General features: G+C 36.0%; 1 protein-coding gene across 4 annotated transcripts in view; it reads left to right on the top strand.

The window, feature by feature from the left end:
• The window catches only part of EML5 (EMAP like 5), a 92,885-nt gene that overhangs the window by 46,632 nt on the left and 21,464 nt on the right, over positions 1-24,789 (top strand). For 2 of the 4 annotated variants that reach the window (XM_058806573.1, XM_058806570.1), the window contains exons 14-27: positions 2,374-2,560; positions 4,286-4,391; positions 5,638-5,731; positions 7,573-7,673; positions 7,868-8,070; positions 9,181-9,292; positions 10,213-10,340; positions 11,975-12,116; positions 13,853-14,005; positions 14,817-14,948; positions 16,226-16,314; positions 17,027-17,203; positions 18,055-18,256; positions 19,935-20,061. In XM_058806573.1, the coding sequence (XP_058662556.1) occupies positions 2,374-2,560; positions 4,286-4,391; positions 5,638-5,731; positions 7,573-7,673; positions 7,868-8,070; positions 9,181-9,292; positions 10,213-10,340; positions 11,975-12,116; positions 13,853-14,005; positions 14,817-14,948; positions 16,226-16,314; positions 17,027-17,203; positions 18,055-18,256; positions 19,935-20,061 (1,953 nt within the window). Of the gene's footprint in view, positions 1-2,373; positions 2,561-4,285; positions 4,392-5,637; positions 5,732-7,572; positions 7,674-7,867; positions 8,071-9,180; positions 9,293-10,212; positions 10,341-11,974; positions 12,117-13,852; positions 14,006-14,816; positions 14,949-16,225; positions 16,315-17,026; positions 17,204-18,054; positions 18,257-19,934; positions 20,062-21,619; positions 21,635-24,003; positions 24,013-24,789 lie in introns of all 4 variants that reach the window. The other 2 variants (XM_058806572.1, XM_058806571.1) reach the window with 2 other exon arrangements.

The following is a 24,789-nucleotide window of genomic DNA, read 5'->3' as shown; positions in this document are numbered from 1 at the left end:
TATTCTAATTGTAAGAAATTGATTGTACCAATTTTTGGAGGAAATTAACTAAAATTACATTCTATCACAAGAAGTTATGAATAATGAGAACTATTTTCCTGCATCCTAGATACATTTTGGATATTTTGAGTAGTCCTGTGATACATGGCACTGATGTACTCAGTTTCACTAGGTTTAATTTAGGGTATATAGGCAATTGTTCTGATGAGCTGGGAAACTTCTGAGTTTCTGGGTTGTGTGTAGGAGAACCTGAAACTCTTTTGCTGTCTTCACACCTTTTACTTTTATAGGCAACTGCTAAGCTTGCAAGAAATTCCTCAATGTTCAGTATTTCTTTCAGCATGCATATTTTCCTAGATGTTGGGTTTTGTTGTTTGTTTGTGTTTTTAATATTTTCCTTTAGGGTGAATATTTGACCTTTTTTAAAAATTACTTTTGCTTGCAAAGAAAATCTAGCATGTTTAGTAGAGTACAGTGCAGAGTGAAGTACAGGAAAATGATGTCTGAGCAGCAATAGGTTCAGGTATCTTCTTTGGCACTGTGCCTGCCTTTATAATCCCTGCCCCTCACAGAGTGTTGCCAAGTACCTAAAATGGTGATGTTACATACTATGATATGTTATTTTTGTTTTTTTCTTCATAGTTTCTGTAGGTAATTGTATATTCTGCTCCTTAAAAACCTAGTGGCTGTGCATCTAAGGAGGCTGCAAGCAGACAGCGCTCTGGGTTAGGCAGAAATCAGCTTCCCAACATCTGCACGTGCTGCTGTGGGAAGGAAGGAAGGAAGGAAGGAAGGAAGGAAGGAAGGAAGGAAGGAAGGAAGGAAGGAAGGAAGGAAGGAAGGAAGGAAGGAAGGAAGGAAGGAAGGAAGGAAGGAAGGAAGGAAGGAAGGAAGGAAGGAAGGAAGGAAGGAAGGAAGGAAGGAAGGAAGGAAGGAAGGATGGATGGATGGATGGATGTGGGTGGAGGGAGAGCACAGCAGGACTGAAGAGCCTGCACTTGTATTCTGAGTCTAAATTGTTGGTCACTTTGAGAAGAGCAGGCAGCAGACATAGCTGAGCCTCAGATCAACTGTGAGGAGAGATTCTGCTGGAGACCTTGAAGGGACAGTAACTCAGGAGCTGCTGAAAAGTTGCTGGACTAGGACCAAATCTGTAGTTAAGAATCTGCCTGTGAATACCAATCTAAACAGTGAATTGAAGGGAACCCTATTTAAATGCTTTATTTCTGTGCTATCACAGTTTTCACCGGTTTAAGAAGTTCACTTCTCTTTTTTTGTGATCTATTGAGACCCAACTTTGGACTTCACAGTGTGGCAGGCAGTACAAAGCTGGGAGGAGAGGCTGGCAGACCCGATGGCTGTGCTGCCATCTGGAGGGACGTGGACACGTTAGAACTGGGCAGGAAGGAATTTCATCAACTTCCAAAAGTCTGAGACACAAGTTCATGAAATACAATATTCTTCTTCTAGGGAGCAGTGGACCTGGACTATCTGCTGGTCTGTTTAAGAACTTTGTGTGGTGATCTTAGTAATTTTTCTCTAATCACATACAATGATATAAATACCATTGTGTGTAATATTGGTGAGCCTGCTGAAATACATTATATTCAAATCTGTTCCACATATGTGCTCTGTTGTTTTCCAGTGATGCACAGATCTAGTGTTTACAAACATGGATTTGTGGTGTTTGGAATATTCATTAAACTGAAGTTGGTCAGCTGCCTTACGGATTCATTACTTCCCCAGTGCATATGGTTGCACTGTGTACATAAGGAAAGATGGATGTAACTTCATAGTCTTAGTCACACCTAGGAAGAAATGAGTGTACTGAGATAGTGTATACAAACCTTAGTTGGGAATTGGCCTACTCATGCCAGTTCCTGTACCACTACGAGAGCAGAAAGTTCAGAAAAAGAAACTGTTCTATTAAAAAAAAAAACATTTTTTTTCTCCTTTCAAGTTTCCAGAAATGGTTATGTTTTGCTGTCTGATTTTTGAGCAGTAGGAAATAGCCAAAACTAATACTTTGGACATTCTCTACTTTACTTAACTACATGTTGCATGCCCAATTTCTCCATGTGGTCTGAAAAAATTGCTAGCTATTACTTTCTCTTCTAATCTAGCTGTGGAAAGTAACAATTAAGTGCCACTTTTAAGCTAGTGCTTGTAGTACTGGCGTCTGAGTAGTAAATTAGATTGATAAATTGATGCTCCCTTAAGAATGGGAAAGTATATTCAAAACTTTATAACCCCAAAACGGTAATTGGTAAGTAACGCGAGTTTTACATGCACAAAATTCACCGGCATGACTTTATGTCAGTTTCAGTATAGATGTTTATGGCTTTGGTGCACAGACCTTTTTTGTTGCCTCAGTTACAGGGGTTACGACTGCCGGAGCAACCTGTTCTACACGCAGACGGGCGAGATCGTGTACCACGTGGCAGCCGTGGGGGTGGTGTACAACCGGCAGCAGAACACGCAGCGCTTCTACCTGGGCCACGACGACGACATCCTCTGCCTTGCCATCCATCCCCTGAAGGACTACGTGGCAACAGGCCAGGTGGGACTCGTGTTTGTCTGCAATAACGATCCAAAGTCGTTACTACTGAATTTAGAAAGGTCTTGGGGAAAGAGCGTCCAGTCTACATTTATTCAGATGAAGGACTGCATTTCTGTTGCAGATGGAATAGTGGGAGAATACTGACACAGAAGTGTTTTTTACATTTATTTGTGTCATGGTAAGAGTATATTCTCCATAGTTTTTCTGAACATCATTTAAAACTAAGAATAGATTAATAATTTTATTCGGCATTATGTTGCAGCTTCTTGATAACAGGTGGAGAAAATGTGCAGATAAAATATATTTTTTAAAATTTGTTTTGTGAAATTATCGATATTATCATTGTATTCATTTACTATTTTACAGTATGAAGTGAGCAGTTGTTACAGTCTGGCATTCCATTTGAATGCATTATGCTTTTCATCATCATCTATACACAAACTGTGTACTGATTGTGCATACAGCAAAGGAGTGTATGTTGTTTGAATTCATTTTATAATACTAATAATAGTTAATTTTATCTTTTGCTGGATAGTTATTTTGGATAAATTATTTTCTGTCATGTTTTCAAACAAACAATTCTTCCAGTAAATATTTATACACTAGGACTTGAAGGTTTGAGCTGATATTTCATGTTTTTTTATTTATGCTTATAATTTTTATCATTGTTGCTCTTATTACTGTATTATAAATTGGAAATTTTTTTCTAGAAATAAACTTTTGCTTATTATGCTCTTGATTTCTATAAAAATGTTGAGATTAACATAACTCTGTGGGTCAGTTAAGAAATTAGCCCTAAATATAAGAATTGTGTTGATTTAATTTTGGAGTAGTAGAGGCTGTGAATAAAAATGTCCCTGAATTTACAATAACTTATGCTCTCAGCAGAAAGATACACTCCATTATACACTGTTTTATACTACATACACATTGCATATTGTTGTATACTATGTTACATGAGGAAACTAAGTAATGCAGTAATCAAATTCCTCATACCACCCTGGTTCAGAGCTTCCTGATAGTGGATATTCTGAAAAACTTCACAAATACTTAATGTTAAGTTTGTGACAAAACCAGAAATAGATCCTAGTTTTGCTGAGCCTTAATGCAAGAGAGTTTTGTTCTGGTTTTGCAACCCTTTTATTTATGCAGTGGGGTGCAAAACCCTTGGAGTAGCAAATAATCTTTTAAGTGCTGGCCAATAGTGCTTTTGTACATAGTTGAAAATAATAAGTTATATTGCGTTTCTTACCAGGTTTGTTGCCTACACTAGTGCATTTTTGTGCCACAGGTATCAGTGTGTTAGAATCTGCCTTGTAATGACACCAGAGAGCAGCAGAAGTCACCTTGATTTCTGAAACGTAGAGAAGCTGACATACTAGCAATAAAAATAGCCTTTTATTTTTAGACAGGGAATGATTGATGAAAAATTGATGGAATAAATATGCTACACTGCAATCAATGAAGGACTTTTTTTCTCCCCTCCCCCAGCGCAGGAGGACTTTAGTTAAGTGTGATTAATGTGCCTAAGTCAACTGGGAAATGGTCTTTGGGAAGCAGCAAAAGGAATAATATCCTGCCATCCAGACAACAGTAATACTAGGAAAATTCTATCACTGTAATGTTTTTTCAAATACTTTTTGAAGTATTCTTAATACTTTTTAAAAAAATGTGTAAAATAACTGAGAAATGAAAAAATTTCTCTATGAATATGTATACTTTCAGGTTGGTCGAGATTCCTCGATACACATTTGGGATACAGAAACAATAAAGCCACTCTCAGTATTAAAGGGCTATCACCAGTATGGTGTTTGTGCTGTTGATTTTTCAGGTAATAAGTATTTATTTATTTATTTACACTTTTCCTTTTCTGTGTGAAAATACAAGATAATCAGTTCTACTGAGAAACTGGGGGTTCCTTTACACTGCAGATTTTGTATTAAAAATATTCTCCAGTGTTCACTGTCAAAGGAGAGATGCTGTCTTACAATGAACATTCATTACAAAAACCTCCTTTGGAGTCTTGCACATAGGAAATGTAAGAACAGCTACTGTCCTGTTTAACAGCTGAGCTGAGCACTTCAGAATTTGGTTTGGTTGTACAGGGCAGGTGCCCAGATCTGGAGTGTTGTGTCTGCTTTACAACTGTGTAAGAAGCTTTTTTGAGCAAAATGATTGGGTGTGCAGTTTTTTCTTTTTTAAATGAAATCTTGAAAGGTGTGTTGAAAGCACACTGATACGTTCAGGAAGTCCGGTCAGGGAGTTCTGGTCAGAAACACAGGCTCTGTCTCCACCTTAAACTAACATAAGACTATCAGTTAAATCCCTTGAGATTTTTACACCCCCTACACTGAATTCCTGTACCAATATTAAATTTCCTCTGCTCCACTAACTTCTATTAATTCTTTAATTGTTTGGATTTCCTGGATAAAATCTCTGAACTCACAGCAACAATGTGAGATCACAAAGATGAATGGTTTGAGGTTTTTGATGCCTCTTTCTTTGGTTTCTCCTTTTTCAAGATATGAATCTCATTTCTCAAATTCTGGCACGGATATATAGCAATTCCAAAAATGGATGCATGTCAGAAAGTTATTGATCTAGAGTGAGCACAAACAGCTTGTTTATTGAAAGTTTATGTGGAATATGTGTCAAACTTTTCCAAGACTTCATAGTACTACTAAGTTTAAGGGCATTTCACAAATTTCATGATATGGCTTCAGTTCTTTCCTGTTCAGAAATGAACAGAGATTTTCAGAGTGAACATGAAATTTTCACAAGAACAACCTGTAGTGAACGTTTTTGTCCAACTATGTTAACAGCTAACTGAACAAGGGATTTAATATGAACACAGAGCTTCTAAATTCAAATTTGAGACAGGATAATTTAAAGTGCTACACTTCATCCGAGTTTAAAAGCAAATGGATGAAAAAGCATACCTCTAAAAACTTCATATGCTTATTTACTTGTTTGTACATTCTTAAAACATTTTTGAAGTTATAATATTTTTATATGGTTTCTTATTATTGCAACATAGTTATCTATCTACTCTCTTAATAATAAATGTATTATTCTAGCGGATGGGAAACGATTGGCTTCTGTTGGAATAGATGATAATCACACTATTGTACTCTGGGATTGGAAGAAAGGAGAAAAGCTTTCAGCAGTAAGGTAGGAATTTAACTATGTTTAAAAATCTGTACCTAGATTTACTATCAAATGTCAGTAAGAAAAATATATTCACTTAAAAATATGAGTTCTCTAATAAATTAGCATTTCCTGTTACATAAGTGATGCAGACAATAATGTTTATGTCATGTTAAAAACTTTCTGTGGAAGAAGTAAATGAAGGTCTGATAGTCAACAAGAACTATTACAATGACTGCTCAACTGGTGAGGAAAGATGGCATAGGATACATTGCTGTGTTCTGAAATATTTTCTTTAAAACTCTATGCAATTGTGTTTGCCCTCTTAAAAATTGTGATATGTGGCATGTTCAGATCTTTTTCATCAGAGGTTGCACCTTTCTTGGAATAGTCATTTGTAGTTGTTTTGCAGAGTTCTTTTTTCTTCAGGGTTCTTTCCATTTTCTTCCTGGGTCCTGACCAGCCTAATCTAACTTAGAATTCAGCTCTGCTTTGAACAGGAAATTGGTCTAAGTAACATCCAAAGGTTAAATATTTCAAAAGTTTCTTTGTTTCTGTGCAGATTATTTAATACATGTTTATTAAATTGTTTTAATCTACAAGATAGAACCCTATTTCTAATTTTGAGTAATGTTATTTAAACCTTTGACTTTTTCTTTTCTCCTAAGGATCTATTGCTTTAGATAAAGCTGTAGTGTGAGTGGGTTTTGTTCCATTCTGTCTGGATTCAGTGCTTATACTCTACACATTGTTCTAGGTAGATTTTAAAAAGATTTATTACTCTCTGCAGTGCAGTACATTTAAAAAAGTGTCAGCTTCCCTTTCATCCATTATTGCTCTTTAATTTAATTGACTCCCATTTTATTTTTAAACACATGTTGAATTTCTTTTCCACTAAAGAATGAAAATTCTGAATAGATGATGTAGATAAAGAAGGATATTCCATTCCCAGTTACTTGTCAAAAGCCCAGGCAGCTTGACTTCTCTGAAGATATTTATCTGCCTTTCACCTAATTTTTTTTTTTCAATTCTCACCCACAAATTGAAGGAATTTATTAGAATTTTTGAGAGCAGCATCTGTACTTTGAAGATGACTGTGAGTTTGGAAAGAAACTTTTTAATGCATTCAGCCACTAGTTCATCTAGTGGTCTGAAAGGACAGAAAATAAAAGATTATTGTCCCTTTTGAACAAGGAGCAAAAATTAGAGATTGGGTGCTCTTCTGCATTTTAAGTAAAGAAAAACAATATATAAGCATTGCTTTGCATGGATGGCAAACATAGCTGAAAGCTGCTTTTCAAACTGTAGGACTGAAGCAAAGCATTAGTTTTATAGAAGCGTAGTAAAAAATCTAGAACACACAAGGTTTTAACATTTTTAGAACTAACTGTAATTTCCATCAAACATGTAATAGCTGCATAATTTTTTTCTAACAAAAACAGAAAAAATCAGCTAAATGGGGAATGACAATGGCAATTTGTTTCCAAGATAAGCAAACTTAAAATAAGATTTTTGACTTCACTCCTTTAAGTATCATGAGCTGTCAAAGATCTAAATGCCATATACCCAAACTTAATGCAAATACATTTTCTTTTGCAAATGAAATGCCTCCTTGTGCCTCTTTGAAGTAACATAATTACTCACCTGCCTTGGAAACTGAAAAGTAATGAAAATAGAGCAGGACACAATATGTTGCTTCTTTAGTTTTCTACTTCCTCATTATAAACTATTAGTAATGATTTGAAAGTAAATGTTGGCAAGATAGAGCAGGTATACATAAAAATGAAACAAAAAACTGCTCCCAACCCTATTTAAAAATATTAAGAGTTACACTTATATTTAAATGATTTTGCTTTGCATTTCAGGGGAAGCAAAGATAAGATTTTTGTTGTTAAGATTAATCCTTACATGCCTGATAAATTGATTACAGTTGGAATTAAACACATGAAATTCTGGCGGAGAGCAGGTAAGAACACTTTTCAGAATTAGAGCATATTCTGTTACTGACAGTATAACTGTTTACTACAATATTGTATCTCATTTTTTGGGAGAGCATGGGTGGACTAAAAGAAAAGGACTTGTTGCTGTGGGTATGGTTATGTAGTTCTTGTTCTATAGTTCCAAGCAGATGTCTAATGACTTGTTTTTGGTCTGAACCAGGAGGAGGACTAATTGGGAGAAAGGGCTGCATAGGTGCATTGGGAAGAACTGACACAATGATGTGTGCAGTGTATGGCTGGACAGAAGAGATGGCGTTCTCTGGAACCTCCACGGGGGATGTGTGTATTTGGAGAGATGTGTTTCTCATAAAAACTGTCAAAGCACATGATGGTCCTGTGTTCAGCATGCACGCATTGGAAAAAGTAAATAAACTGCTCATTGCTTTTTTTTATGTCTGGACAAAGAGTCTATGATAAAGCCAAACCTTTCCCACACCCAGGAATCCATGTTCTTATTTTCATTACAGAAAAGCCTTGTGTGGTCCCGATTCAAACTAGTGTTTTATGCATTAGTGCAAAATAGTGTTTATGCAGTTTCTTATTCTTATTGTGTAGCATGTTGTTTCTCAAACCCTTGTGGCCAGTGACATCTTAGTAATTTTCATAAGCTCTTACTAAAAAATAGCAGGAATTGATTTAAGCATCAGTATGTCCAATGGAATATGTGAGCTTGTGAGAGAGGAAGATCATACTTGTACTATTTTGTAGTGTAACTATTGTGTACCAATAGATAAATTCATTCTGTAAATCATTAAGTACTTTCTCCAGATTCTTGGCTTCTTTTTAGCCCAGGAAAGCCTTTAAGCATGTACTTAAATATGGATGAGTGTTCCAGTTAGATTATTTTTTTCTTTAATGTTATGTGTCTTTAATGTTATGTTGGTGTTTTGCTGTGTTAGACCAAGTCACTCCACCTTCCAATATTTGCATTTCAGAAAAGTCGCATTGGACAGTATGTGTTATTCTTACTACAAGAGCTGAGTGCTCCAAAGGAGAGAACTAATGATTTCAGTATTAAGCATACCTGTTGCTTTGTTAAATACCTGTATATAATTTTTAAAGACAGAATGGCTCAAATGCACATATATTTCAAAATTATAACTGCCAATCAAATTTTTGCAGTACTAAGTTCTGTTTTAAGTAATGAGAAGAAATGCCAAAGGGATATGGAGGCTAAATATCAAGGGAAAATACTATAGTATGTTGGTTCTTATTTTTCTGGAATGGTAGAAGCATACAGGCTAGAACTTCTAAATCCAGCCCGTGTACGTGCACTGCACAGAACTGTGGTGCCTTCATCAGGAGGAGAAATCACTCATTCTGTTGCTCCTGTTCCTTTCATCTCTAACATCTGTAGCTCTGTGCATTACAGTGTTGTATATAGTCCATTTTCAGTATTGGCAGAAATCTCTGAAAAAGTAAGGAAAGATAATAATCAAATATAACCAGTGATCTTTATTTCTTTTCCCTCAGGGATTTGTCACTGGAGGAAAGGATGGGGTGGTGGCTCTCTGGGATGATACCTTTGAACGTTGTCTCAAAACCTATGCCATCAAAAGGGCTGCTCTGGCTCCTGGATCCAAAGGTAACACAGACTTTATCCTATGTTTTGTTCTATTTTTAAAGTACATTCTTTAGAAATCTTTGTGAAATTGCTTTCCACAGTAAGAGGGAATCCACATTTGACATAATGAATACTAAAATAAATTTTTTTAAGCTTTATTGATTCTTAATAAGTAATTTTTCTGTTGAGACTGGAGTTGTGTGTTTAGGGTGTCAGTTTGCACATTTGGTGGGTTCAGGTCATAATATTTAGTTTATTATTAGCCTAAATTAGTTGATCTAGCTGTTTCTTATCATGCAGATGTTTTCTTGCTTTGATTTGTTTTTATTAAAGTGGAAAGCAAAAAGCCTCTTATATTTCTGATCATGAAGTATCTTGTCTGATCTTTTTTGGTTCAGGAAAGGGAAGGAATTCAGAATTGTGGTTAGTTTTGCAAGGTGTTAGTAGCTAATTTTCTGTAAATGCATATGTCTTTTGAAATAATTAAGGAACATTTTCATTCCTATTTTTCCCATTTCTACCACTTATTTTTGATCTTAATGCTAATTTACAGTTCCCTGTATTTTCATTCTGGATAGTTTTTTCTCTTCCATCTCCTTCCCTTAAAATTATGTTTCCTATGTTCTAAAGTAGATAATTTGATGATTTGCATCTCATTCTCATGGCTTGTTTACAAGAAGCTAGAATTGGAGGTACCAAAATTGGAGGCAAATAGTGTTATAGTTGGTAACTGACATGTACAGCCTGTTAAACTTGATGTATTGCTGATTCCTCACACTTGAATCCAGACATTGTTTTTTGCAGCAATGTTTTCTACAGTAAGAAAGTAGATTTTTCTACAGTGAGATTTTTCTTCAGTGAGATTTTATTGTGCATAAGTGTGAAAAATCCTCTTTAAGGCATAATTGAGAATCCTATCTTCTAACATTTTAATGTTCTAGGTCTCCTCTTAGAAGATAATCCTTCTATACGTGCCATATCGTTAGGACATGGTCATATTCTAGTGGGCACAAAGAATGGTGAAATATTGGAGGTAGATAAGAGTGGACCAATAACTCTGCTGGTTCAGGTATGTGTTAAATAGCACTCAAATATGTCATACCACTAACATGATTTATTTCTCAAGTGAAGACTTGTGCAATAAGAAACACTTTAACTACTAGTGAAGTTAGTGAGGTACTATCACTTTTAGTTAGACTAGACCATTATGACTCCTTAATGAGCAAGACAGAACATAGAATTTCATTATTAGTTTGTTCAATGGGTTTATCCTTCCAAACAGACCAAGATTATAGATCTTTTTTGAAAAAAATAAGAAAAATGTCTGAAATAGTGGATCTTCCTCCAAATTCCTTAATAACTTCTCTTGAGTACTAAATAAAAGTTGTCTCCTTGTTGTTTGTTTTGAGATTTTACTTGTAATTATGTAAAAAAAAAATTGTCATACCAAACAACTGCATTTTTAAGACAGATGTTTACATTGCATCAACATATTATTTTCTTTCATAGTTAAGTAAAAATCTCTGGACTCTCTCCTTTCAGTGCAATACATAAAGAACTGAAATTTTTGTAAAGAAAATATTAGAACCTAAGGTAAAGAAAAACCTAGTTCACAGAATAGTTTGGGTTGGAAGGGACCTTTAAAGGTCATCTTGTCCAAGCCCCCTGCAGTAAGCAAGGACATCTTCAAATAGATCAGGTTGTTCAGAACCCCATCCAATCTGACCTTGGGTGTTTCTGGGGATGGGGCATCTGCAACATCTTTGGGCAAGCACTTCCAGTGTTACTGCCCTCATCATAAACAATTTTCTTCTATCTAGTCTGAATCTACCCTCTTCTACTTTAAACCCATTACCCCTTGTCCTGTCACTGTAAACCTTACTAAAAAGTGTCCCCATTTTTCTCATCAGCCCCCTTTAAGAGGCTGCAACAGGACCTCCCTGAAGCTTTCTCTAGACTGAGCATCCCCTCCTCTCTCAGCCTGACTTCATGGGAGAGGTGCTCCAGCCCTTTCCCCTTTCTGTGGCCCTCTTCTGGAGCCATTCCAACAGGTCCATGTTCTCCTGTGCTAGGGACTCCAGAGACAGACACAGAACTGGAGTCTGACCAGAGTGGGATAGAAGGGCAGAATCATCTCCCTTGAGCTGCCGTTCAGTTTCTTTTGATTCAGCCCAGGATCCAATTTGCTTTCTGGGTTGCACAGTGCCAGCTCATGTCCTGTTTGTTGCCCACCAAAACCTCCAAGTTCTCATCAGGGCTGCTCTCAGTCCATTCTCTGTCCAGTTTGCGTTTGTGCTTGGGGTTGCCCTGACCCACATGCAGGACCTTGCCTTGGCCCTGTTGGGCTCCATGGCAGGAGTCCACGTGCCAGCCTGCCCAGGCCCCTGGGGATGGGATGCCTTCCTCCAGCCTGCTGGGCGCTCCACTCAACACAGTGTCACCTGCAAACCTGCTGAGGGTGCACCCAGTCCCACTGTCCCTGCCACTGACATGTGTGTGAGGATTATTTTGCAGAAGCTTTCTGTAGTACAAATTACTAAAATTTTGCACAAGTTGCAGAGTGAATTTTTTCAGGTGTTCTATGGTTTTATTCAGATATTTATTATCCTCTAAATAATGCATATTCTTTCTCTCTCTTTTTTTTTTTTACTTTCATATTTCAATTTAAAATAAAAAGAAATCTGATTAATTGTGTTTTTTCAGGGTCACATGGAGGGGGAAGTTTGGGGTCTAGCTACTCATCCTCATTTACCTATTTGTGCCACTGTAAGTGATGACAAAACCTTAAGAATATGGGATTTATCTCCTAGCCATTGTATGTTAGCTGTTCGCAAATTGAAAAAGGGTAAGATGCTTAGTATGAAAAAATATTTACTGATGCAATTGACATTTACAAGCATTATGAATGTTTTGAAAGCAGGACTTGAGAACAGAATAAATTCCTTTCTTTGCTCAAATTATTTTATTAATGCTATCTTCACTAGTTATGTAGACCTTAAGCTAATGAATCTGCACAAAAAATTCTATGTAGTGCTGTTCTGAAGATTATTTGCAATTGCAACTTGTTTAAGTCACTGAATTAACAATAAAATTGAGTCAATTACATAAATGCTATGTTGCTTATAATATTCCAAGGCTTTTTTAAGACTTTGAATCTAGAATTTTTTGGAAGAAATCTTAGAATAAATGTTTGTAATTTTCTTTGTGAATGTTTGAAGGATCTGGAATGTCAAGAAAAGAGAAATCATAAAATTTTCACTTGTTGTTTAGGATATAAAGAAATTCTATTTTGACAGATGGAAAATCAGTGACATCATATAAGGTGATTTTTTCAGGATTAGATGAGAGTGGCCCTGACAAGCTTTTAATTCTATGTATACTTTGTTAGATAAAAGAATACAGTGGGCTTTGTCTGTTTGGCATTCAGCAATGCAGTTTGATTCAAACATAATGGGAAGCTTAATTGAAGATTATTTAGATTGACAAAGTAAAGGTAAAAGAGTTACAAGCTCACATAAGCAGGGATTAAACAAGAAAGTTTCTAGTTGGTGAGCTCTGCTCAAGTCTTAAAGCTAATATTTCATAATATGTTTAAGAGTACTTTTGGCAAAAAAAGTCTCTGATGACTATTTGCTGATGATACACAGTTTGAGATGTTTTGGCAATCTTAAAAAGTTCCTGTGTACTGTACAGAAAAAGATGTATGCTTCTGCAGACTAATGGAATTGAAATACAACTTGTTAATGATAAAAGGCAGATCAGTGACTGTAAGAAAAATGTCTGTGTAGATGACTTAAAGAGCAGAAGGCTCAGCATCTTGTTGAATGACAATTACATGTGATAGTGAGGTATTTTCCCCAAGACATAGTGCAATACTCATGTAAATTACAAGACAAAAATCAGAATATTTTTGGTGTGCATTTCTCATCTGTGTTCAGCTGAATGCAATTAAACTAAAAGTTGAAAATGGTGAAAGGAACTACAGAATAATGAATGCAAAGCCTTGTGGTGAAGCCATCTAAGTAAAGGATTGCTGTCTACAGGTTAATCAGAGGAACAAATAGCAGGGGAAAATATGTAAGTTAACAGAAAATTCTGGCACGAGAACAAATCTATATAAGTTGACCATACATAAATTTAAATTGGAAATTAAACTGTTTTTCAAACAACACTGACATGTTTATTGGAAGGATTCTATGACTTACTGTCTTGTTTGTGACTGAATCCTATGAATCCAGAGGGTCTTTTCCAGCTGTGTTCTCCTTATCAGAGCAAATGGTAACAAACAGGCAGCACCAGATACAAGGAAGGAGATCAAGTTAGAAATGTACAGACCATAGTGATTAATCTGTACTACTGATGTAGAGCAGATATCAATTAAGATGAAAATTCTAACATTCTGGGCCTATGTACCTGTTTGTGTGCTGCCACAGCTTGGAAATTATTTTGGCAGCATATGGAAAGCTTCCTTGGAAGTTTTCTAGGATAATATTAGCTTTCCTTTACTAATGCAAAGATAGATCTGAAAGAAGGATAATGCACTGTAAATGTATCTGAATCCAATTTCTTTATTTCTCATAGGAGGCAGATGTTGCTGCTTTTCTCCTGATGGAAAAACATTAGCTGTTGGTCTCAATGATGGAAGTTTTTTGATAGTTAATGCAGATACCCTGGAGGATTTGGTCTCTTTCCAGCATAGGAAAGATGTTATTTCAGAAATCAGATTTTCTCCTGGTGAGTGATTTCTTTTTTAAATGAAAATTTTAATACCAAAGTTGTTCAAATGAGACTTATCACATGTAAGAGATAAAAGAAGCGAAGATTTGTAGTACTTCTAGATGTAAAAAATAGGTCAGTAAAACTAATACAAACATTTTAAAAGACCATGGTGTGAAGTCCTGTGTTGCTTGTTTAAGGATGAGATTATTGGAATATGTTTGCCTACAATGACCTCCTGAACACAACAGCCAGTTTGAAATAGTGAATATCCAGCAGCTCCCTAGGATTACTCTTTATGACCTGCTTAAGTTTCGCACATCACTGATGTTACTCTTATCTTATAAGAATACTTGAAACTGATGTGTCAAAAACATCTTGCAACTTTTTTTTCTTATTTTTCACCCCTTAGCACTCTCAGTGAGGCTAGGTAATTTTTTCCCATCATTATAGCTCATCTTTTAGGAACTCAAAATGCATAGCCTACTTTAGTTAAAATACTCATCTGCTGGAGAAATTTGATGCAAATTACTGATACTAATTCCCCTACATTACTTTCTGGTTCCCCAAGCCTTATCATTCTCTGAATACCATAAATGCTTAAAATTTCAGCAAATGGTTTTTATTGTTGAAAATGTAATGATACAATAGTTTTATGTTTCATTATGTGATATGAAAATCAGTTTGCCAGAGAATATGTATAGATTAGCAAGCTGATATAAAAGAATTTGAAATTGCGTAGGGCTAAATTCGAGAATTTACTTGTGTTTAATACAAAGATCACTAAAATATTTTAAAAATATTTTGTGTTTGTACTGATGTGTTTTAGGGGCTGGAAAGTACTTAGCTGTGGCATCCTGTGACAACTTTGTAGATATTTACAATGTAATGAGCAGTAAAAGAGTAGGAATCTGCAAGGGAGCCTCCAGCTATATCACACACATGGACTGGGACATAAGAGGTAAGCAGCATTCATTGTAAAAAGGTACTGGAAGACTGATTACATTATAGACTTATTAAGAACATGTGTAGTATGGATTTGTGGTATCACTGGCAGATTTGATTTTTCAGCTTATGAGTATGCTCTCACAGCATCCAAATAAATATTAAACCCATGGTTTTTACTGCCACATACATATTTAGAAATTTTACAATTTGAAGTAAAGTGGTTTCCCTCTATTTATTGGTTTGTTTGGATTTTTAAAAAATCCTTCCTGTTTATCATTTGACTTCACAAGGGCAGTTAGTGATAGAATAAGAGAGAAGGGCCTTAAGTTGAAGGAGGGCATGTTTAGATTGGATACAAGGAAGAAATTCTTTACTGTAAGTGTGGTGAGGCGCTGGAAATGGCTGCTCAGAGAGGCTGTGGATGCCCCATCCCTGAAGGTGGCCACGGCCAGGCTGGATGGGACTCTGAGCAACCTGGTCTAGGGGCAGGAGGGTGGAACTAGATGGTCTATAAAGTCCTTTCCAACCCCAAACATTCTATGATTCCATGTTTCTACTCCTTTAATAAAATACTGTACAACGTGGTTGTAGCTCAGGAGAACATATCCTTGTCACACATAGCAAAAATACTGGATTTCCTGTGTTCCAGGGTATTAATATGTGATTAATTAAAATACTAAATTTAGTCCTGTTTCATTAAAAAGCAAGGCTGTGCAATTGTGCAATCTATTTGTTCATGTTCTTATTCCTCTATATAATAACTTCTGAAAGAGTCTGATTATTTGAAAGAGTGTTGTAAGTTAGCTTCCTTTGAGGATTCTGAAAAGGACAAGGACAAAAGCATTGGTGAGAGTTTCCCTCAGAAATGAAGTAGGATAAAGGTGTAAAGAAGTCACCTGCTTGGGATCCGCTGCTGGCCAGGCAGCATCTGTGCTTCTCCATCCCAAGAGCATCAGCAGCCAGTAATCATAAACAAGCTTTGAATTACACCCAGTGCATTTTGTCTACCATCTGATGGGACAGCCATAATAAGGAGAGAAAAGTGATGCATTAGTACAGTTTTCAAAGAGAAAAGAAAGGGTTGTGAATTTAAGGGGTCAAAGGACTTAGATTTCTTTAGAAGACCATACTTCCAGATCCATTATTTATGTGTGCAGTTTTTTCCAATAGAAACAAATAATTGATGTAATGCTGTTAGCAATAAAAAATTCAAACTAACTTTTCCTTCTTCCTTCTGCAAAATGGAATCTCCTATGTTAACATACAATATATATGTTGTATGTTTTATAGGAAAACTTTTGCAAGTCAATACTGGTGCTAAAGAGCAGCTGTTTTTTGAAGCCCCTCGGGGGAAAAAGCAGACTATCCCGAGTTTGGAGGTGAGGAACTGTACTGCCTTCTTAACTTGCTTGCAAATTAAACTTATTATGCAGCCACCTATACTACATAAGAGGGAATGATGCATAAAACTGTAATTTTAAACTTTTAAAATAATATAATATGTAGGGGATTTCACATTTTTCTCTTCTATTAAGAAACACATTTGGCTGACTTAGTAATGAACATCTCACTAGACTTCTGTGTGTCTTTTCTGGTACCTAAACACCTTTGAAAACCTATTGCAGATTACTAAACCTTGCTACAGAAAACCTCATGTTTGTTTTTATAGAACAATGAAATACAGTTACATAATACATATAGGCAAGAGTAGTATATTGTACTTCTTTTGTTTTCTCAGATACAGAGCATTGTCATAGGGCAGAGAGCAAAAATTTATAATTTCCAAGTTATATTTTCCATGACATTGAAAGGCAGTGTTGGAAAACATAATTTGTATTCTTTAGCCTGAAAGGGCAGCTAAGGTAAAAATTTTCAAAATACTTATTTAAGTTTTGGTATTGAAAGTTCATAGAGGTAAAATTACAGGTCTCAGATGAAATTCTGAATGGCAAAAAAATAACTGATTAATATATTAAAATACTGTCTTTTAGATGTGATGTATCTTTCAATACAAGAAATTTTTCTTGAAATTGGATATGGAAGAAAAATGCCTAAGAAGTATTCTTTGTCTCAAATGTGTCATTTTTGTAGGTAGAAAAGATTGGCTGGGCATCATGGACAAGTGTTTTGGGCTCTTGCTGTGAAGGGATCTGGCCAATAATTGGTGAAGTCACAGATGTAACTGCTTCATGCCTCACTAGTGACAGTAAAGTATTAGCCACAGGAGATGATTTTGGATTTGTGAAACTGTTTCGATACCCTGCTAAAGTAAGTAATTTTCAGCTTTTTATGGACAGTATTTATTAATAAATCTGCCTTTGTAAAACTGTGAAAATTCATCGCTCAGAAGAAAATAATGCTTTAATATTTTTCTCATTTTGATCAAAGAAAGCATTTAGTATTACATTGCAGTTTGCAGTGTGTTAAACTTTCAGTAAGAATGATCATTCCAGGTCAGAATGCAGAGCCATCTCATGCAGTGTCCTGCTGCTGACTGTGACAAATGAATAGGAACAACTTTAAGAATGAGAATGCTTTGGAAGACAATGAACATGTATTTTTCACCTACATTGCATTTTTGATTTTAAGGACCTTAATTATTTCCAATATTAGTATTTTTTTTTTTCTAAGACGAAGACCTTTAATAGTATTTAATCACACATCATAGAAAAGCCATTCCAAAAGTACATTGTGTTTTTACTGCTCTTCAAGTATCTCCTGCTTTCCTGGATATTTGGTGGAAAAAATGTCTTCAATTTTGAAATGTTGCTATGCTAAGGATAGTAACAGTGCACAAGTACTGACTCAAAATATTCTATGTGAATTTTATTCCAACTCAGATTATTGTCTCTCTTAGAAAAAGTGATCCAGTGTTTATTGCTGGAATATGTTTATAGACTAACTCTTTCATGCTTGATATGAAGATAAAGTCAACATTTCATGAAGTTGCTATAGGAGGGGCACTTGGCAAATCATGTGTTAAAATCATGTGAACTACAAAACAGCTGAAGCAGGAACTGTGAAGAAGTTAAGATGATGTCATTGTGCAGGCAACTTATTTCAGTTTTGTCTAGCAGACTGGGTAAATTTGCTCTTTGCCTTCTTTTTCCCCTTTTCAGGGAAAGTTTGGAAAATTTAAGCGGTATGTTGCTCACAGCACCCATGTGACAAACGTGCGCTGGACCTACGACGACAGTTTGTTGGTCACTGTGGGGGGAGCTGACACCTCCCTGATGCTGTGGACTTACGAGATGGAAGGACATCGGGACAGCAGGCAGTGTGACAGTGAGGAGTCTGATCTGGATTCTGAAGAAGATGGAGGTCAGTAATAATTTATACAACTAGCTGGATTGTGCTATTTCAAGAAGACTTTATTAATGGAAAACTGAAAATTTAGAAATAATTTATGGATTGCTTCTATCTTAAGTGGCAAATACTCTTCAAGAATGTTAAATAAAATTTGGTTTTGGGGAAAGGACTGATAAACTGCTGTGAAGAAAATGATAATGAAGTGTTTGAGTTACTGCTTTGAATCAGAGTACATAAAGAAACTCTTGAATCTTCTAAATTAAGAATATTAAGCATCAATTATACATAGCTACCCAAAATCTATGTTTAAAATAGAATCATCACAGTTGGAATTTGGTCACCAATTCTTAAGAAATGATATTGAAATCTGTATAATGTGAGACCATAGTTATCTTGATGTTGTAGAATCTGCTTCCATAACATGGAGACATAGGACACTGAAGTAGACTGATGTTTATGTACCTATTTCAAGGTCACAATATCAGTAGTTATAAAGTGTTAATTCTATTTTGTAGCATTAACTTCTGCTGGTTTTTCCATACTTATGTTTTCTTTTTCATGTTACAATTCCAAGAATTTATGGCCTCCAGACTTGTTTTCTCCCAAGTGTGCTTTTCCTCCTCGTCAATTCCTCAGTGTTCAAGAATTTTTAAACTATCACCGCTACTCATTAATTAGTTCTGTGTAATAAATTAACTTCACCTGTCACTAAAACGAGATAAATGACCAAAGAAATACATTAAATATTAAAGACATATTAAACATTCATTGGAAAAGAATTTTTAATCACTGTATTTCTTCTCAAAAGTACTGAAGAATACACAGAGTAATTTAATTGCCTATAGGAGGACTTGTCAGCTTTTAACTGTCTTAGTCAAAAATTGCCATCTTCAGACTTTCTGTTCAGCCTCTGCTTGAGACCTGTTAGAACATCTTAGCCCTATGATCTCCCCAAGCCTCTGCTGCTTTACACAGAGCCCTCTTAAGTTGTGGGTTCAAAAGTACTCTAAAAGAGAGTGAGGTGTGTGAAGATTTACGAGAAAAGACATTGACATCTTTATCCACAAAAGTTTCTCTAGGTCAATTCCTATTAATTCAGTTAGAGTTAAGAAGTATTCAGCATCACATTGTTGGCATTGGTAGTTTTGATCTTTGAAAAAACAAAATAATGGAGAGTAATTAACAGACCTGTCACAACTTAACTTTTCCAACATGTTTATTTTGCTATAGTAAACATCATCCTGATGTGGCTTGCTGGCCCTTAGCATTGTGTAGGAACCTTGTGCAGACCTATAGATTCCATGGTAATGGATGGATCCTGAAACTGAGAACAACCAGGCACTGAATCTTACAGGTCTTGAGAGCAGGTGTCAGGTAGTGAAGTTCTTTGTTAGTGACTGTAGTTAAGGCCAACCAAGCAGAAATGGGGTAGCTTTTAAAGTCCCTTGACTCATTAATAATTTTTTTTCCACAAAGATATTGTAGGGAATTCTTTTTCTTTGAATGCCTTTTATTAACAATGTTCATGATTCCCAGCTACTTTCTTTCTGTTGTGTATTTATGTTATTAATAATCGATGCTATAATTGTTTTTGTAATCTAGTACATTGTTGAAATCTGCACAAATTAAGATTAAGTGGTTGTTCTTGTACCTTATTTTGGTTTGATACTCTTCCCTCTGGTTTTGTTAGGTTATGACAGTGATGTGACAAGGGAAAATGAAATTAATTACACCATCAAAGCCTTATCAACAAACATTAGACCAATGTTTGGAATTAAGCCTCATCTGCAACAAAAGGAGCCAACCTTAGATGAAAGGTAATTACTAAATTACAATTCTAGCCAAGAAATCAACGTGAAAATACAATAGTAGAACAAAATTATACTGGAATATATGATTCTCAACTTAAAAGGATATGTATAAAAAGAATCCAAATACTTCTTTGAAGAAAAAAGAAAAGGTGACCCAAAGGACTAGGCTGTACCTATTTTTATACAGCACAAAAGACTAAAAACTATGTATGCATATTTTTATGTTTGGGGAATTCCTTGAGATGATTGACTTATTTGCTGGTGTTTAATAATATGTTTTTTTTTAAACTGAAATACTGAATGGTAGTTAGTGATGGCATTATAGGCATGAACCTGTACAATTGTTTTAGTGAAGGACAGCTCTAATGTTTTTGGTTCTGCCAAGAAACTGCTCTGAATTAAAGTCTAATTGCTCCTTGCTTTGCTTCAGTTTTCACTTAACTTCTACCTTTCTTTGAAAAGTTCTGTCCACAGTGGTTCTGCAGTTTTTGTTAATGAATTTTGGAAAATGGAGTTGGTTGCTTTAGAGTATTAGTTTTAGATCTTCGTTCACTGTTGTATGCTTTGGAAGAGAATAGGGTGGGGAGCAGACTACAATAAACCCAGAAAATAAAGTAGACATGACAGAGACAATGACAATGACAGAGACAATTTATAACCTCTAGAACGTTATCTGTTGTAGAATCTGCAGCTGAGCATGGGACCCTGAAAGTTGTTTGTTGTCCACCAAATTGAGGTGGACAGTATATGTGAGGGAAAAGGAAGGAGGAACTCCTAGTACAGCATTTGGGGAATTCTAATACTACAGACGGAGATGAGAGGAAAACAGCAGGGTATAAGGGAGTGTGAGGATCTGGGGAAATGGAAGGGTAGGAAATTTTGCAGGAATGTGAGGAGTTCTGTGGCAATGTTCAAGCCTCTTTCCATAGTGAAGCTGGGCAGGTCTGTCGTACCCCTGGTGAGAAATGCAGTGTGACTTTGGTGGGAGTTTCATACCATCTTTTGTTTTTAAGTTGTGTTACTGTAGGAGGGATAAACCAGGGATAAACCAGGGATAACTACAGTATAAAGCTGTGGTTCCCTGTCTTACATTTATGAGAAATGGTCTCTCTTTTTTAATTAGCTGTACTTGATGTGGAAATCAAAAAGAAATAATGTGCATGGCATGAAAGCTTTGATTAAAGATTTTTTTTTTTCTTTTAATGAAATTGTAAGCCTCTTGTGTTTCTTTCAAAAGCTGTTTCTGGAAGCTGAGTGAATTGTGTTTTTCAGTTTCAGATAAATTACTAAGATAATTAATTCTGTAGTAAGGTAATTAAATTGTGATTCAGAATGCAAATAAAGATCATAAAATAATTCCATTACCTGCATTGTTGAAAAGTTTGGGGCCCTAAAACTTCAAGACTTTTTTTTGTGAAGAATAAAACCAGACTGTGGTTACTGTATGTATTTTGACTTCTGTTCTGATGTTAATATTGTATAAGATTGGTAAATGTTTCAGAAATCTGTCATAGACACTAATTTTTATTTTATTTCTACTACTCTATTTTTGCTTCCTATGAAGGCAGGGGGTCGTAAGGTAAGTTCATGTACTTGAAGTCCAGGATTAAATGGATTTTAATAACTTCAGCAGCTTGGAAAAGTAGTTACAATTTGCAACAGAAGTGAGGGATTTACCTCTTTACTATTAAATAGTAGCATGTCAATAAATAGAAAAGGGTTAAGGGACAAAACATAAGTGCAGCTCTCACTCTGAGCTGATGTGAGTGAAGAGTAGAGTGTTCTAGGAGGAGGTGATCAAAGCTCATCCTCCTTTCCTCAATATTTTGGGGGAGCTAAGGAACAGCTTGACTTCCCTGTCTGAGCCAGAGGTGTTGCCCAGGGGTTTGTGGATGTCTGCAGCACACGCTTGGAGGTCAGGCTGGAGCAGTGCAGTGAGCACATTGCACTCTGTGAGCAGCACCCTGCAGGAGCTGATGGAGCTTCAGGGGTGCAGGGAGCCCCCCTGCCTTGGCTGCAGCGTTTTGCCAGTGCACCTGTGCTGCTTGAGGGTCTGAGCTGCTGGCTCCCCATCCTGCTCACGCAGCAGGCTCTGGCGTAGGTGCCTGCATGAGGTTAGCAACTTCTGCGCCTGCTCTGTTTGCAATATGTGCACATGCTGTTAAATTGGCAGCACAACAAATCCTTAGGCTGTCAGACCACCCTTCAGACCTGCAGACTGAGCTGCCTCTGCGACTGGAACTCCAGATTTCTTTCAATTGGTCTAAGGTTTGCTTGCAGTGTTAACTGCCAGCTCTGCTAATGATACAGTACTCTCTAGCAGTGAAATTACCAGCTATATTATTGAAATTGCAGTACTTATTTTAAGTTCTGCTGGAAACACAAAATGGCACTGCTGTGAGGCAGCACTTAGGTTGGTAATTTGAATTATTTATCATTTCTGAATAATAATGTTTATAGGTAATATTTTTATGTGAAAAGATGTGTACTGTGTGTCTAATTTGGTTGTGTAATAACAGTATGGCTATTCAGCAGCACAAAACACACTTGAAAACTGTTTCTATCCTTTGCTAAGAGTTCTTTCCTAGTATGTTTTTGTGCTAGGTAAATTACTCAGAAAAAAGTCTATCGTGGTTGATTTTGAAAATGCTTCTGACTCTGCTGCTCCCTGAATTGCACAGCACTGAAGGTTGGGAGATGCCTCTGGAGAATAATGCTCCATTCTTACTCTGTTCTTACACTGCCTGAAGCTGGCTATTTGTGGCTGTGAAAGGGGCAGTGCTGTGTTTAATGTACCTTACAGACAAATGGCTGTACCAAGAGATCTCAAAATTAAATAACCAGAAATTTCAGTTAAAATTTTTCACTGTTTTACTGTGAAAAATACCTGGAGGTATTTTAATTTGAAGAATTGCATGCTATTGACTGCAAAGCCTGTTCAAGCTACATTTGGATTTTATTGTGGGAAAGGTTTAGCTGTTTCCTATATGAATAAATAGTGCATCAATCTTGCACTGAAAAATAAAGTTAAAACTAATTAGAAGACATCCAGTAAAATCCATTGTTTTCAGAATGGGAAAAAAAATCAATCTGTAAATTGGTGAGTTGTTAGCATTGTTTTTCAGGATTTTTTTTCCTAAATAATTCCCTAAATTATTTTGCTTAACTTATAAGTGAGAAAAACTAACCTAGTGTTCACCTAGTGATGTTGTTTAGTGGCTCTTAAAAAAAGAGCTTCTCAAACCAGTGGAAGTGTACCAGCTAATCAAACTCTTATAAGGTATGCATATTACAAATATTAGGAAATAATCTGAACATGCCCATATGCTTTAATTATTAATGAGGGGTTTTGGCTGGCCAAATAATAGGAGTATTCCATCATACATGACTGAGGAAACCTATCCAGTGCAAAGTGTCTTCAATTAACATAAACTGAATTAAGTAGTCATGAAAAAATAGTACATATCAGTAGTGCTCAGTACCCCACACATTCTGGTTAGCTGAGATAATTTTATTTTAGTATAAATTAATGTATTTTTGTGACTAAACTTGGACATCTGTCTTTAATAGCGAGTTGACTGTTCCATCCATCAGCTTATTTCAGGAAGTTAAACCTGCACAGCCTTTCTTTGAGTTATTCAGGTGTTGGTATAGTTCAGAGGGGTTTTTTTTCTGCTTCTGCTTTTTTTCTCTATTTACAGCAGAGTTATCCCAAAGAATTATGTTCTCATGCCAACACATGTTCATAATTCCCATTTAAGTGAATGGGAGTTTTATATACAAATAATAGATTTATCTAGTCTATGAAGTGACTCATCCCCTTGTAAAAAGGAGTATACAAACCAGGAAGTCAGCAATAATTATCTATATAAATAATTCACTGGCACCTAACTTTTAGCCAAACTTGTATAAGTAATCCTTTTCTCTTTCCCATCTGCTGCTGAAAAGAGGTTCCAGGTAATGCTTTTATTTTCCTATCTAGTCCATCTTTTACTGCCACCTCCCATTTTCCTTAAAAAGCCATCTGTCATGTTGGGTGCCATAACATGCACCTATCACTGTTCAGAATATTGCTGTATGAAAAATCTGATATAAAAATATATGCATTGCAGTTCTATTTCATACAATGAGCTAGATGCTTTTACCTACCAATATGAACTCCAACTCCACGCACTGTTATACTTTCCAATGTTTCACAAGTAGTATTCTTCAGTAATACTTATTAAAGTACAAAGATTAGCACTTTTCCAGCCCCCTAGTGGGCAACTGTTTTACATGTGATGATTTGACAGTCTCACCTGATTTGCCAAGGTGGATATGCTACTGAATTGTTTGAGCATCAGATTCCCTGTGTCTGCATTAGTGAGTATAAACTGGCTCTCACTGCTCACAGAACACATGAAATAATTATAAGTCATTTTTTGTCCAGAAGCAGTACTTAAAAACTACCAGCCTTCATTATCTTCTAATGGAAACCAGACTTGGGTGAAGCTTCACAAATGACTTTGAAGAACTTGCCAAGAGTAAATGGGCAGAAGTCCTCCTTTCTCTTAAAATTCATTCTCTACTTCATGCTTGTCAACACCTTTTGGGGAGGGCAGAGCAAGACACTTCATGCTGAAGAGTGCAAAATCAATTGCTAAGTTCTCTGCAAGTCCCCCTAAGTATGAAGTGGAATTTTGGTGCCCTGCACAGGAAGGGACTTTTTTTTCTTTTTTACCAACTACTGTAATT

This window comes from Ammospiza caudacuta, chromosome 6, assembly GCF_027887145.1.
Source record: "Ammospiza caudacuta isolate bAmmCau1 chromosome 6, bAmmCau1.pri, whole genome shotgun sequence".
Classification (NCBI taxonomy): domain Eukaryota; kingdom Metazoa; phylum Chordata; class Aves; order Passeriformes; family Passerellidae; genus Ammospiza; species Ammospiza caudacuta.
Note: the sequence above shows the minus strand (reverse complement) of the source record. Positions and strands in the feature narration are given on the sequence as shown.